Source organism: Poecilia formosa, unplaced genomic scaffold, assembly GCF_000485575.1.
Source record: "Poecilia formosa unplaced genomic scaffold, Poecilia_formosa-5.1.2 Scaffold53, whole genome shotgun sequence".
Lineage (NCBI taxonomy): Eukaryota > Metazoa > Chordata > Actinopteri > Cyprinodontiformes > Poeciliidae > Poecilia > Poecilia formosa.
Window position 1 is genome coordinate 1,889,135 of NW_006799992.1, and position 16,795 is coordinate 1,905,929.

A 16,795-nucleotide genomic window follows, 5' to 3' on the forward strand; every position below is an offset into this window, starting at 1 on the left:
ACAAGCTGCAGTGATTTTGTTCAGCCGAACACATCAGTTTTGCATCGCTGTGATTAACCTTTAATTATTTGGCTAAAAGTCAGTGTTTAGATAAATTTCTCACTCATTTGAAAGATCTGAAATGGAGCGCAGCGAGTGCCAGATGACTCATTTCAAACTTGGAAAACACTTGAATAAAATCAGCCAGGGATTCCCTGAGCGTCATGAATTGGTCTGGCTGGTTTGCTTCAAAGAGACTGAATAATGAGATAATTCCGCAAAAAGAAAAGAAAAGAAAAGAAAAGTCTACGAAAAAGAACGGAGGCAGGAGGAAAAGAACAAGGCTGGAGGAAGTCAGATGAAAGCAAGCAAGGAGAAGTAGGAGTGAGAACTTTCCTTTCCTTTGCCCCTCCGGCTATAGCAGCAGATCGTTCAGCCTAAGGCTGGCCACGCTCGGGGTTTTGTGAATGAAATGGATCCTTTGGCATGGAGCCCATACATTACACAGCAATCTTTTCTCCTGCCTCCCTTCCCGTCCCTCCTCTGCTGCCCCTCCTTTTCATCAGGAGACTTCCCAGACTGCAACATGTTGGGATCCAGTTACCTTCACTTAGTATCTCCCAGGGCTCTTCATCTCCTTTCAGCGCTTTCTTGGTTTCAGTTGCATCTTTTTTTTTTTTTCCAAGTTTGCTCTACGTTTGTCTTAAAATAGCAGTGCTTGATCTGAATTGTTAAGGGAACGGAACATATAAACATAACATTAAAAAGCTCCTTTTGAAATGTTTGTTTTATTTTTCATATACACGGATTAGGCAGAACATTATGACCACTGAGGTGAATGACTCTGATGACCTCCGACCTATGTCCAGATACTGAATGCTGATATCAGTTTCGCTTTTCATATTTTCCCCTCTAACAGATCTGTTTGTTTTGCTTCTGTGAATCATTGCATGGTACAAAATAAATCTTTCCCTTTTAAAAAAAAAAAAAAAGATCATAACCACATGTCTATATCACAAAAATAGCATTTTAACAGAGTTGTGAAGACATTTTACACCCATTGAATAGATTTCCATTGTGACGACATGTTTTCTTTTCCAGCTTGTTTGCTCATTACTGTAGCATCTGTATAAGGTTGATTGCTTGTTTGAGTGCATTTTTATCTAAAGCGCACAGAACGCCGCCTCATGGCTTCAACAGCTGAGCTAGATTAGATTGGATTAGATTATTTCAGCCTGGCTCTTCTGCTGTTTTACTGCAGCTTTTGTTTAAAAGACAGTGGAGTAAACTCTAGCATGGACTGGGGATGCACAATGTTAGGAGGATGTGCAGTGTGAAATAATATTGGTCACTGTTGTGACTTGCAATAAATGAGTAAAAATTAAAACCACAGATAACGAGTACTCTATCCAGCTACGTTATCCAGCCGTCAGCGTCTGCTATGTTGGTGTTAAAATAACTTGGTTGCAGCTTCTTATTAAGCTGACGGCTTTATCAGCTCTTTAAAAAAAAGAAAAAGGCTTCATTAAATAAGTGTCACCAAATATATTAAAGTTATATTTGAGCTTGATTAGATAATTAGCTCACACCTGTTGCAGCCAAAGCATCTGCATATTGTGATAATTCAGTTCAGTTTATTTATATGGCGTCAGTACGCAACACTTGTCGTGTGATGGCACTTGACAAAAAAAAAAAGTCAATTCAAACCACGTTGCATGGCTTCTAAACCATGCAGTCAAGTTTGGTTCATTATTGAAATTGGTTTAAGAAGTTTACTATCAAAGGAAACCCAGCAAATCTGCATCGAGCCACTGACTTGCAATATTCACTTCTCATGGTAAAGGAGCTTCTGTTTACCAAGTGTGCCAAGCATATCATTGCTGCTTCCACAGGATTTAGCAATCTGAAGCTAATTAAATGGCCCTGATTTATGCTTTCCCAAAGGGTGTGCTAACATGTAGCCTTTGCCTATGCCTTCGTTTCTCTTTGAATCACTGAGGGCACTTTGACCCGAAATCTTTAAAGCACCTCTTTCTTTCATCATGTTTGCCGATCATGAATGCGTTCGGCACCATTTTTGCCTTGGTTTTCATATATCTCACACAACACAACACAGCCATCACAAGACGATGGTCATACAAGCAACACGGCGGAGCACAAAGACACTTGCCAGTCAGATCCGCTACTCAGTGAAAGTATCATCAAGTTGGGAAGACCGACAGTAGCACTGTTGTCAGGGAGGCTCTGCCCTGTCAGCATCTAGTCCTCTTTCAGTAGATGCATGGAAGAAAGAGGGAAACTGTGCAGGATACCTTTATTGATCTCGGCCCCATCCCCCAACTTCTGTATCCAGCGATACAAAGCAGGACCCTGGAGTTCTTGATGCCAGTATGTCTGCTATTGTGTGTGTGTGTTTTACAATCCTGTGTATTAATTTTCAGGAGCTGTAAAAGCCGACCCTGTGAATTTAGGTTCTACTGAGCAAGAGGTTTGGTGATATAAATCATATCAGAAAGTGTTTAAGTTATGGGACAACATTGTTTTTGTGAGTGAAAGTGTTAAACTGGCCAACATATGGACTCGGTTTTACACCCCAGGCCTTCTTCATTAGGTGTAAAACAATATTCCAAAGCATTAACCACGTCACAAAGCACTGTTTGGTCCACCAGAAAATGCAAAGAACATGGCAGAAGTGAGACATGGCTGTCTACTTGAACTTACAGGCCGGATAAGGAGATTATTAGTCTTTTGTCACTCTGGAGATGTGGCAGGGACCCAGAGCTGAGGCGGGAGATTCTATTAACAGGTCAAGTATTAGTCTTGCCCTCCACAAATCTGGTCTTTGTTGAAGGGAGGCAAAAAGAAAGGTACTTCTCAAAGAAACTCCCTCAAATCCCGGAGACACTTTGCCATTGGTAGGAGAGACAGTAAACACATGGGAGACGATGCCAAAAATGAAGAACTCTTTTCTCTTACCTTCAAAGTACAGTGTTTGATCAAGGTTAACATTGCGTACCATCCTCACAATGAAACACGGGGGTGGCAGCATCAAAATGTAGGAATGCTTTTTGTCAGCAAGGCCAGAAAAGCTGGTCGGGGTTGGTGAGAAGATGGACGAGTTTAATGTAGAGTGTTACTGGAAGAAAGGCTGGAAAAGACTCGAGAGTAGGGTGGACAATAACTGAGCAAACATGATTATATGTACAACTTAAACCAGATATTTACATACACCAAATAAAAAGACACACATGCATATTTTTGACACATTTACATGTGTTGGATTTGCGCTAATCTAAATCCAGTTGAGAATCTGTGTCAACATTTGAACATTGATGGTCGCAAATGCGCTCCATCGTCCAGTCTGACCGAGACGGAGGTCTCCGTATAGAAAGTTAGCCCAAAATCTGCAGTGAAATATGGTTTTACAAAACATTGACTCTACTGACATATATATATCACATTTTCCTTTTTTTTTTTTTGTGGTTTTTTTTTGTTTGCAGTTTATCACCTGATTTCAGTGCTTTTTACGAGGAACGGCATAATTAATAAATTTGGGGTATTTGCTGTGGTTTAGCTGTCTGCTCCTCTCCATCGCCACGTCTGCCCCGCTGATATTTCTTATCTGTCACAACAAATTTTTCTCAGCAGGCCTGTCAGTGACTAGCAGTCGGGGATTCACACATATGCTTTGTGTCACCAGATCCCCTCAGGTTAGCATGCAGCTCGGGGCTTCCGCGTTGTAACACCGTGTGATGGTGTGAAGCCTCAACTAAGTAGCTTTTTTTTTTTTTTGCCATTGCTCCAAAGCTGTTTCTGTAAGTGTTTGCGAGAGGATTCCTGGCGTGCTTTTGGCACTGATACGACGATCTGTGTAATAGCTTAATTTGAATCTATTTGTGGTGCACGGTGATCCTGCTGTTTGTTTCGTTTAGCATGCGTGTGTGGATGTGTCGTGGACGGTATGTGGCCCTCAGAGCTGTGCGACAGCAGTGCTGCATATGATGGATGAGGTGGCACCTTGCGTGTCAATAATGAGCTCACGTTCCTCTCCTGCGCTCACGCCTCTCTCTGTCTCTAACTAAAGGGTTCCGATTTTTCAAAATAGCATGCTGTGTGACTAATTTTACTCTTTAGTTGCTGCGCTTGTGAAAATAGGGCAAACTGCTGTGTGTGGGAACTGTTTTCTTTTTTTTCTTCTTTTTTTAAACTTTCCCCCGGGTATATGCCCTAAAGAGGGAAATTTAATATATCAATGTATGACTTGATCATAGTTAAACATACACGTTTACTGTGGAAGGGAGAGAAAGCGTGTATTTTTTATTTATTTTTATTTCTTTTAAAGAGCATGTGCATATGCCTCCTTTATTTGCATGTCTGGAGTGAACATCTATCATCATCAACAAGACGCTGCAAAGCAGTGAGGGAGGCGAGCAAGCTGCACCGCTGATCTCTAAACCTCTACAGAAGCAATATAAAACGTTTCCTAAATGCTCTCACCTAGATTCGTAAAGAGATGCAAGCAGGGAAATGCTTTTTTTTTAAAAAAATCAGCTGAAGTATTTTCCCATCATTCGCCCTGTCATATTGGCGCTTTATTACGCCTAAGAAAAATTATTCAGCACTAATGCTGAATAATAATAATTGCTATAATGCACAGAACCTCTCCCCCACCTCTTCATACTCCTCTGACTTCCTTCATCTACATTTTTTTTTTGTTTTGTAAAATGCTGATGGCTAAAGTGGCTCAGACCATGTTTGGAAGCCAGAGGGGATTACAGAGTAGAACTAAACAGCAGGAGTGGGGAAGTGTGTGTGTGTGGGGGGGGAGAGATCATGAAAATGGTATGTCCTGATAGATAATGGAGGAAGAGACAGTGTGTGTGAGTGGAATAGTAAAAAGAGCCCCCCAGACGGCGAGGGGGTGCACCAGAGAGAGAGAGAGAAGGAGAGAGAGAGAGGAGAACGACGGAGTAGGTTGGAGTGGAGGCACAAAGCCAGAAAATTGCATTGCGTGTTGGGTGATTAGTTTACCTCCTGGGTCTCACTCCCCCGCTCACTCACCTCCTCTCACTCTTCCCGGTTCCTCTCTGCCGCTCTTGTATGTTTTCTTCGTCTCTGTCTCGCTGCCACTTTTGCAGCCTCTCTGCTTCTTCCTCTTCCTCTCTGTCACTACATCACTCTGTCACAGCTCTCAATTCTCCCCTCATCTTGCCCACTCTCTCTCTGTCTCTCTTTCTCTCACCCTCCCACTTTCTCAGCGGTTATCTCCGCTGCCTCTTCTCTCTATCTCTGTCTCAGCCTCCCCACCCCACCCCGTTCCCCGACGTTCATGCCACCAACCCCCACCCCACTCCTGCACTTTTTCTTCCTTGTGTGCTGACTTGGCTCGAGCATCCATTCGTGTGCCGCTGTCTTGTGGGCTCAAATAATGCAAACTGTCACCTAAATTGCTAAAGCCATTGTCATATGAGGTGAGTATGTTATTTTCAGAAGAGCGGCTTGTCATTCACTCACTTCAGCCTGTCTGAAGGTGAGCGAGGAAGCATCTTAGTCTCATAGGCCAACCCTGCTAATTATAACTTGGGGCCAATAAGCATGAGCACCAAATGTCTCGCAACATAACTGCTGACTGAATGAAAGCCAGCCTCCACATGGGTCTTTCTGGACAGCTCTCTTTGAAAAGGAATTGGGTCAAGTCTTTTCTTCTTAATCCGTACATAATCTTGCCCTTCCTCTAGTGGAAGAGCAGTCTCTAAACAGCACAGGAGGGGGCAGGAAGACGCAGAATAGAAGACAGAGACGAGAGAAAGAGGATTTCACTTTAGGCTGTCAGGGGTTTTCTCTACCCCATCTCTTTCTTTCTGCCTCAAAAAAGAAGAAAAAAAAAATAGATTTCCAAGGTAGCTGAAAACCAGAGTAACAAATTGCTTTTACTGTAAGAGCCCCTCTATTCTCTATTCTCAATTGTAATATTTAAACTCAAACTGTCAAATTTTCCCAGCAGAGGATGGAGGCATGCAGCTCTCTGCTTAGTTCATGTTTCTGGAGGAAATATTCTACTGTGTATTTGATATTAGAAGCTGTGAACCCAGCTGCAAAGTGTTGCTGGTTTGGATGTTTGAAGAATAACTCTATAGCAAGTATTTTAACCTTTCAATAGCAAATAAGTTGGAGGAAGAAAACATCTGAGAAACATAGGAAATACGGAGAGCAGAGAGTGTTGTACTTTAGGGGTGCAGCTTTGCAAAATGTTTTTTTTTTTTTTTTTTTTTCAGAGATGCGGCCTAGAGATGTATGACAACTCATGTGTTGTCAGGACAAGCAGTAGTATTTACCATTATGGAGGAGAAACAAGAAAAATGCTGCCCCTTTTGCTATTTACTACATCAAATAGGCAAACTACAAAAAACAAAAGGAAGATGATATTTTTGTCTTGCATGCATAAGGTTATATGTAATGACAGACTAACACTGCACATTATCCAGAAAGCACCATCCCCAAAGTGAAACACGGCGACGACAGCATCATGCTATGGGATGCTTCTCTTCAGGAGGGTGGGGGTGGGGGGCTGGTGGGAAGATGGATACAGGACAGTCCTGAAAGAACTGAGCTTAAGCTTTTGGAAAATAAAAATAGGCTTCACTTCAACCCACAAATGCCCACAGATGGAATAGCCACAACTTCGCGTTTGACATTCCAGTTAAATATCACCTACACAGGTTTGTGACTGTGACGTGATGAAAGGTGGAAAAAGTTCAAACGATTGAAATATTTTTGCAGAACGTTCAACCTGACGAATAAAAGACGGCATTAATCCTTATTTTCCATGCAAAAACAGAAAACAAAAAGACAATCGTCTAACAACCTTATTAGCAAGAAGTTCTTTTAGCGTGAGGTTTACAGAGAAAAATAAATGTTCTACAAAGTCAAAGGTAGAAAATGCCAGCTCTTCCTGAACCTGAATGGCCAGTGAGTAGTCTCTGTTTTGCAGTAATCTCCGACTCATATCTCTCGTCCGATCGGCATCGCGTTTCCTATTGAACGAGGTAGGGCAATTTAATTAAGCCGTGCTTTTCATTTGATCACCACTGTGATCACTGTGCTATCATGTGTGAAAGCACATCCCCTGCGCTGTTGACAGGAGATCAATATCCTCTATTTTAAAGGTAAGGCAACAGGCCTCTCTTGGAAACTAATACCAAATACACAGATTCGAATCCATGTGCTGCTTTAATTGTCCAACGGAAAACTGACTCGGCCTTATCTTGCGTCGACAGGAATCACCTCCATCTGAAAGCAGGGGGAGCCTTTGTCACATGTCTCGGGTTCCTGTCTGCACCTCTTCCTCCCCGCGCTTCTTCTCTTCTCGGTGATCACAGAGTCACGTGACCTCGGTTCAGTGAGTTGGGGTACCTGTGGACTGTTGCTAATGGTGACAAATGACTGGTGTGCAGAGAAGAAAGGAAAATGTACAGCCTAGAGGAAAGCTAATATGCATACTAGGGCCCAGCATGTGTTGCCTGCACAGGAGAAGGAGGTGTTAATGTGATTGCTCTTTGTGAGGGTTTACATTTTAATGAAAATAACATTTGGATTTTTTTTTTTTTTTTACAATATCAGCACGCCTTTATGTAATCATATTATGGTTTGCTGTGGCATCATCTGCTAAGAAAAGCTTATGATCTTGTATCCTAATAGCGTTTAATTTTAAGACATTTTAAGGTGTTCTAATATATTTTTCAACCTTGCTTTCTTTTGCTGGAAAAATACCAACAACAAGCAGTTGAAGATTATTTTGTAGTATTTTTGTGAGAGAAATTACAGGTTGATTATTCTTATTGAAAAGCTGCAGATATCCCTTTAGGTCATGAGATAAAAGATAAAACTACGGTAGTTGTTTAAGATGATCCTACAAACTACTTTTACTCTTTTGAGAGTAACAACCAATAATTCCACCGGACCGGTCTTGAACCTGGCTCATTTTCTACTTAGAGGAATTTTTAAAAAAGCATAACATCCATTGCAAATTGAAAATAAACCAGAACAGCAACTGTATGACCTGTCATTTTACAGAGCTAATATTTATTCAAGCTGCCAGAGCTGGTTAACTACTGCAAACTCATAAAACTGACAAGGCGGAGCCTCGGTGACAACTGCAACTTCATCTCGGGCTGCCGCTCCTCATCTCTCTCTGTTTGCTTCCTGTCAGCTCAGTCTCTGTTCAACATTCCAGCCACCCTCTCTGTAGTCATCGCCCAAAGGTGCTGGTCACAGGACACTGTGTGTTTCTCTGAGTGTATCTGACTTGCCTGCAGGAGCAGGGGTTTTTAACTCAGCCTGCCTTTATTCCAGGGCTTTTTAACCAATAGAAGGAGGATAAAAACACAGTGATAGTGGATTGCTGTGTAAGTTGAAGCTTTGCTGTGCCACATTAACCCATGACGTGGTTCAGGAAAGAAAGAATCGCAGAAATGTTTGTATTTTTGAAAACATAAGTTACCTGCTTACCTACCTTTGACACTGTTTTAAATGAGTGGGAAAAAAAAAAAACATGCCATTTTTGAGGCAGTTAACATTAATGCCTTTAAACAAGATGGTGGATCCCAACCAGCTTCCCTTTTGTCTTTGCATCCGTCCTTCTGATCTCATCATAGTTGAAAGAAAAGATTATGTTACCCTTCAAAAATCATGTACTACCCACTCATTAAAGGCTGTGGGTGTCGACTGGTGCCATCGCTGCTCTCGGAGAGACGGTAACCTTTGGCCCCGTAACAGTAAGATCAATAGTTAGAACTCGAGCTGACAGCCACACACACCTACTCTGTTTGAATGTTGTAAATAAAATACTGCATAGGAGAAGAGTATTAAATCCTGTGCTTCCCTAATCCATACATCAGCAGTACTCATTTCATTCTGCTGAGAGTTGACATTCAGGGTTGGACTTCACCATTAGGCAAAGGTCAGCAATTGCCTTGAGCCCTGTGTAGGCATGGGCCAAAATGAGAAACCAGCAGTGTGATAACCTTCAGTGACAGTATCACGGTGTGCAAAGATTTTATTATTGTTATTTTTAATTCCACCAAGATGTTTGTTTCTGATGGGACGTGAGACAGGAATTTGTGAAACAACAATTATACAATGTGTGGGGGAAAAAAAGATAATGTTGATTTTTTATTTTATTTCATTATAAAGGATTTTAAGCTGGTCTAGATAATCAATTTATGGAAGTAAATCCTTTGTTTATTTGCTGACCAGCATTTTGCATGTTCCCAATTACGGTTTAACTAGCAACACCATTCCAATACATTATAGAAGAAAATGCATTCAGATAACTCACATTGGGCAAATGGGCTTATTTGGCGGAACACATAATTTACATTTTCATACTTAAGTTTAGCATTTACTAAAAGAAGAAAACACTGAGATTTTGGCTATCATCAATTATAAAGACCCACAAACAATCAAAGATATTAATTTCTGTTTTAGATGGCATATATCAGTGGAATATGGCCAGAAAAGTTAATTTTCCTGATAGAGGAGGTTTAAACTTCATTAAGAGTAAACATGCGTCCCTCAGAGTGACTCAGGGTGTGATTCACTGAAACTGGAACAGCCTCCATCTTTACCCACATAAACACACACGCACACACACACACACGCTTACTTTCTCATAGCCTCTCTGGCATTTAACATATTACATGCCCACCCCTACATTTAGTGTTTCATCACATTCCACCTGCTACAAAACTCCGTCTCGTTCTGCCTTATCGGTGCTCGGGATCTTCCTGAGGAACACGGTCTGAGCTACTCAGCTTTCCCACGATCATGACTTAGGAGACAGATGCTGCTGATCATGGCAGAGTGGCGTGAGTGTGTGAGCCACCTAGCCACCTACTCAAGAGATTAGTGTTAGAGTGCTTGGATGATTCACCGGTCAGTGACTCTAGACGAGCTCGAGGAACAACGCGGCCAAGTTGTCCACATGGTCCGCCTTTGTCATTCCAAATGTCCCTCTCTGCCTCTCAGATGCCGAGGTCAAGATGTCTACTCATGCAAACGTTGATATTGCGGCCGCGCGTTTCTGTGTCAGCGCCTCACAACAGATGTCTTATCTTTGGTTAGTCAGTTTATGGTGGTGGAGGTGCGGGGCAGGAGGTTAATGGTTGCCCGCTACTCAACAGAAATGGCAGACGGTTGTGCCTGGAAGATGACCCTGGCACCGCATCGCGCTGTTAGGCCATGCGTACGCTGCCTAACGAGCCATGAGTGATTGCTATGATCTTGCCACAAATAATTCATGAGGATCCCTGTGGAGGAGCTATGGAGCTTAAAGGGAAGAGGAGGCGGGGGAGGGGAGGTAGGAAAGCATCAAAAACCACAGCGTAAGTGGAGTGCGTGTCTGCGTGAGTGTGTGGAAGGAGAGGAATTGAACACAGAGAGAGTTTCATCTGACAGATGTGTTTTTGGAATAGGAGGGAAATCCCTTATTACCTTCAGCGCTGACAAGTAGCGTTCATGTGCGTTGTCTGTACTCGTCTCTTTGTGTTTGCATGTGCTTGTTTTTTTTTCTGAAGCTATTTGTGTTACTACATCTGAAAATTCACAGTGGGAGCGTTAACAGTGTGCATCACAATCCCGGGATGTGTGTGATATCCTTGTTAAGAAAAGCGGCGCAGTGTTGAAATGTGATGGAGTGAGCTCAGATTTTTCTGACGGCCCCAAAAACGCAAATGTTTAACCATCCCGGTCTTTTATTTATTTATTTATTTACTTTGTTTTGAAATCAAAAACCTGTAAGCATAGTGTTTTATCAGGCACAAAATGGGCACATTAACACTGCTATGTGGAACTATTTATTCATTAACCTACCAGCCAATTGTTTTGTATGTTTATTCCATTAATCCAAGCAATTAATTTTTCTCCAAAAAGGACAGTCAGTTTTATTAATTTTATTTGTTTATTTAGAATAAACTTTCATATTTATTGCATATTACAAAATACACCATAAATCTGCAAAAAAAATTAAAAAAGCTAAGTAAATATTTGCACTGTTTCCTGATCATACCAGGAAATAAAATATGTCATATCCGTGTACTTAAACCATTTGTCTTAATGTAATTAAAATTAATCTAATTTCAAGTATAATTGTATTTACTGGTACATTACTTTGTGAAGACTTTGTATCTTCCTCTTTTTCCATTTATTTCAAGACCTGTCTCTGTTCTGGACCTTATTCTAGGGACCTATTGCAGATTTGGATTACTGAACTGCTACTTCAAACAATTATTTTTGGGTTCAGAAAACAAGGAAAACCACAAAAATACTAAACAAAGAGCATTTAGCAACTTAAAAAAAATAGTTGTGACTTTGTTTTTATGTCAGCTCATCATTAAACCCTGGGTGTCGTCTTCTCAGATTCAAAGCAGTGAGAAAGTAATACCTATTAATGGTTTGAAATTGTACATCAAAAAGAGACACCTATTGACTGCAGTTGAAGACAACTCCATGTTTGACCACCATGTTTGACCCGTTCAGTATGAAGTTCTTTTATAAAATACTGTTTTGGTTTTATGCCACATGCAATGGGAAGTACACCTCAGCAGTTCTAAGGTTGTTTGGTTCAGTCCACAGAACATTTTCCCTAAAGTCTTGAGATTCATCGAGAGGTATCTTGGTTGATGTATAATGGGTGTTTGAGTTGTTTTTAGTCAGAAGGGATTTGGGGACTGCAACCATTGATGCCTATTATTACACTGTCTAAAAGTGTAGACAAATCAATATACAGATTTTGTTACTTTTTCAGCCTGACCATCCATGATTAGTGAGCAGCAACCCAGGTGCACGGGATCAGGCATATGCTATGATACAAAAAACTCACCAAATCCTTGTTGTTGTTTTTAATTCCAGGAAACATATGTTCCTCTAATATATGTCTCAGGTTTAAAAAACTAGACACTTACATCAAAAACAAATGGAGAGACTGTCTAATTTCTACCAGTCTTCACAAAGTTGGCAACTTCCTTTCCATACGTCTGTGCTCTCCTAAAAGGAAATAAAACTCCATTAGTCTTATTATCTCATTGTTGCGCTTATCAGAAACCACGGCCTATCACATCCTGTGGTGTGCAGTGTAATTTCAAAGTGACTGGATGTAAATTTAGCTCTGTGAGTGTGTGTTGAGCCCATATTGCCCTCGGGGTAAACATTCTGCTGGCAGACTGAAATGAATTTAATCGACTTGTTTAAGTGGGTGTACACAGATCTGAAAAACTCATGTCTATGCAATAAATCTGATGTAAAAAGAGCCACTGGTATTAGCAATGACAAAAGTGCAGTCATTAAACGGAAAGTCGTGTAATCACTGTTTGATTTTTGCAACCTCGTTGCATGGTGTACCTGTTTTCATAACCGTGCATTAAGCGGATGGTATTTGTGAAGACTGCTGATCTAGACTACACCAAAGCTCCTCATTCATGCATCCTCTAATCAATGCCGTCATTTGGGGCACTAACTTTAAAAACACTGCAAGTTTCCTCTAAGGCTGATCTGACTGTATGTCAAGTGAGTTATTTCCAGTTGCTAACCTGAAACATTTTTTTTTTTTTTTTTGTCACCGAAGTTCGCTGAATAGCGCTAGCCACGTGAACTGTTATCAGCCAAATGAGAATTTCTTGAAGCTGAGAAGAAATGGGGAATGAAATGAAGTAAAATAAATAGAGCCCCATTCAACCAGCCACACTAATGTGAATCCACAGATTGATAAGGTCGATAGGTAACTTTGCAAGGTTAAGTGCAGACTGTACAAATACACAGAGCTGATGTAAAGCTGCACATCAAGGAATTTTTTATGAATTATATTCTTGTCCTTTATTTAGTTTTGTATTTTTGTATGAAACCAGTGCTTTATATAAAAAACCTTCAAGGGCATAGGCAATTTGCTGCCTGCTTTGTGAGTAAAGTCCCTTATAATGGAAATCAAATATTCTTCATGAAATAATTGGGTTTTAATGATTAGAGAAGAATACTGTAAAAGGGGAACCTCGTAACCAGCCGTTTCTTTTTAAAAAAATAAATAACACGAGGTTTGAATGTGTCAACACATTCTGTTTCACATCAAGCCGGTTTTCATATAAGGCTCTTGTACAAACTAGCCAGAGTCCTCCTCGGTTTAATTTTAAGGTAGATGAAAAAGCACATGAAACATGGAGTAGCTCGTTTTAATAAAGTTATAGTCCGATCTTTCAGTAAGAAAGGTTACAGGCTGTGCAAAACTTTTCCAGAATAAACATCCTGAAGGTCATTAGAAGGAATTAACTCCTAATTGGCTTTTCCTTGTAGATCCACAGAGAGTGACCTTCATTGATGTAGAATCTGTAAGTCATATCTGCTTAAAAGAGCTACAAACATGGCTGCGGAATAGATTTTTTTTTAAAGCAACTTTGGAAGTTGTGAAGATACACTGGTTTAAACTGGAAACCTAACAGAGCAGTGAGAGTTCATGGAAAAGCCTCTGAAACTCCTTGGTATAAACAAAGATCTTATTTATGGCAGGACATTGCTGGGGGAAGTGGAGTTCTCTTGTTCCATTTGACATTTACCAATCTGTCTGAAAACGTCATGAAATGCCAGATTTCACCTCTGAACATATTGGTGCATCTTAAATTGCCTGAAACTATTGATCTTGTCTACTTCTTCATCGTATCAGCTTTCCTGAGACTGGACATTGCTCCTACATTTTATTGCATATGAAACATCAATCCGTTTTTAATGGCTTTATTTGGAATATCGATTGAGGAGCAAAGACATTCGTCGCATATCCTGCATTGGCAGGCAAAACTTTAAGAATTTCATGCCCACTTTTAGTACCCCGCTTATGTTGTGATATGTTACCGTGTGCACAAGTTTTGGCTCCGCTGATTGATTCACGTGTTTATTACTAACATTTCTGGAAACTGGTTGCCCCAAAAACATGGAAAAGGTTTCCTTTTTATGCAGGAAAATGCTAAAAATATTTTGTGATAGAGGAAAAAAAAAAAAAGAAGAGAGCGCTTTGGTGTCCTACACTGTTCATCTCATAGAAATCGAATATCTGAAGATGTGTAGAATTAAACCACTCATAAATATTTTGGCTTTCCTTTAGTTCCCATGGAGAACGTGTGTCTCACCTTTAGGTGCAGAATTTAGATCCTCTGCCAATTTAAAGGTGGACTGCTGCTTTCTAGTCTATTTCTGTCCTTGCTATTGTCATCGGTTGACTGCCTTCACATCAAGAGCTGGATTTATTTGGCTACTCTACCAGCTCAGACAGATAAACCCTGCAGCTACAAACCAATGTGCATTAGCTGAAGTCAGTGCTAAGATAACTACAAAGCATGAGAGCTGTCACTCTGATTTTACTTTCATTTTTCTCTGCACATCCAGAGTTTTGTCACTGTCTTTGAGAAGCTCAAAAATGTGCTTGATACGTGGGGGATTGAGCTTGTCGTGATACTGCTGTATTTCTGTTTAAATTTTTATTCACTGAATCTGGTGCTTTTTGAATCCTTTGATTTAAAGTTTACTCCACACCCAAAGAGGGATAATAATCTTAATTAGCTTTAACCACGCAAAGTGCATTAGACTGATTGTTAGCCACACACAACAAGTTTGTGATTATCTTCTAACATGAAAAGAAGAAATTGTTGGATTTTAATTACACCAGTAGTGTGATACTATAAGCTGTGTGCACTTTGCTTCATGACCTCTCAATTAAACTTCAGAAGGTGGTAAAATAGATATTACACAAGGTGGCTGTTAATCCTGAAACAAGTTTATGAATCCTGGAAGAATGTGACTGAGATTTTAATTAGCTTCTAAGTGTTTTTTTTTCCTCACTGCTGTTCTAAAATGACAATATTGTGGAACAAAAAAAGAAAATTAATTTGCTGGTTTGCCTTTTTATTCACGGGACAGAACTGGGAAATTAAGCTTATTGTTGTTGTTGTTGTTGTTTTTCTTAATTGCACAAGTAGCTCTAAAATATCTGGCCAACTTCAGCCATTTATGCTTCAGTCTTTTACAGTCTCGAGAAAGCAGTCTGAACAATCTCTGTTTGAAGAATACAAAGAAGTTTTTATTTAAACCACATTGATAGGCCTGCATGACATTAGAAAATATGTGATATGTAATAACTTTCAGGTCAATTATATTATTATTTTAAGCGTGTACTTAAATTAAATACAGTTTATTTTATTTATTTTTCCCTATTTTCTCAAGTGTTTACAATGATATTTTTATTTTTATTCTTTTTCTACCTTTAAAAATTCTTCATAAGAGCATCTTGTGATAATTAACATAAATTTTTGTCAAAAAGGAGTAATCCTCTTTGTTACATCTCCTTTTTACGATGATTCCTGTTAACATACGCAAATTTGACTACTATATGTTGAACTTGTTGCTCGTAAAACCTTCCACAGTTGGTGAAACTCAGACAGGTGCTCACAGAAAGTATATCACACCACATGTGTCGCTCAATTAATTTTGGAAAGTGTTTGTGGTTTAAAAGCACAGAAGCCTAATTTCAGACCCTTTCTTTCTCTTCAGGTACATTCGCACTATGTATCTTGGGATACAAAGTCACCGGCAGAAGGAGAACCAGAGGCGCTTTTATTGGGCTATGATGTACGAGTATGCTGATGTCAACATGCTGCGACTGCTGGAGACCTTCTTAGAGAGCGCCCCTCAGTTGGTGCTGCAGCTCTGCATCATGATCCAGAGCAACAAGGCTGAGTGGCTGCAGTGTAAGTGTTTTTTTATGATTACTCTTAAACTTGATATTTGCATGAAAACCAGGTTAGATTTTTCTCATACAAGTTTTAGTTTCCATTTAGAGTTGTGATGCTTTTGTAACCAAGACAAAAAAATAATAAAAAAATCATTATGTGTGTCCTCTGTATTCCTCTTTAATTACGCTGTGTTCTATCCAGTTTCCAACTTTCCTCGCCGTTGTTATTGAACCTGGTTTTACAACTCGAGTTTCCTCATTCGATACTGTTCCCAGAGAAAAGCAACTCAATCATAGCATGTGGTGCCCGTAGTGGATTGGGTGCCTTATGCCTTCATGACATTTGCTGTAATGTTCTATGTCGCTGCTCTGCAGAAAATCCTCTATCATTTTTCATTCACAGGGTTGTTCCTCAGACATTCTGCTGACTTTACCGTTATAGATGTCACAGAAAAACCGAACTGGTCCACTAAATAGAGATTGTGTTGACTGGATGATGTGTGATGATCTCAGTAATAACAGTGCTTTCACAGATGTGACGGATTGCTTTGGCTAAAATAAAATCTGTCTTCTGTGAGTGGAAGAACCACCAATGCAGTTTGAAACCGTAAATTCTGAGAGTGTTACAACTTTTAACTGTTTTCCGACTTGTAGGTTCACAGTAGGTGTATTCTTTTGGTAGTCATAAAATAAAAAAAAAAAAATAAAGTATGTGAAAGAACGTTAAACCAAAGGAGATGGGAAGGAAAAATGCATTTTAAAATTACTTATCCAGTTTGAAAGGCAGTGGATTTTGATTTATTTATGTTTTAGACTTCAAAGATTCAAAATCTAAAGCGGCAAATCTTTAATTTGAAAATCAAAGATTAAAAATTAAAAGACCTATACGCCTTTTAGTGATACACATAGGTTTTTTTTTTAAGTTTATGATGTTTAACAAATATAATTTGTCCTTACGTATGTCTCTTTTTGCACTTGGTGATTCTCTGGTTTCTCTCTGCTGTGTGTGTGTGTGTGTGTGTGCCTGTGTGCGTGTGTGTGTGTGTGTGTGCG

General features: G+C 39.9%; 1 protein-coding gene across 1 annotated transcript in view; it reads left to right on the top strand.

The window, feature by feature from the left end:
• The window catches only part of xkr6b (XK, Kell blood group complex subunit-related family, member 6b), a 48,848-nt gene that overhangs the window by 28,202 nt on the left and 3,851 nt on the right, over positions 1-16,795 (top strand). Inside the window, exon 2 of the mRNA XM_007552945.2 lies at positions 15,562-15,758. Within this exon, the coding sequence (XP_007553007.1) occupies positions 15,562-15,758 (197 nt within the window). The remainder of the gene's footprint in view (positions 1-15,561; positions 15,759-16,795) is intronic.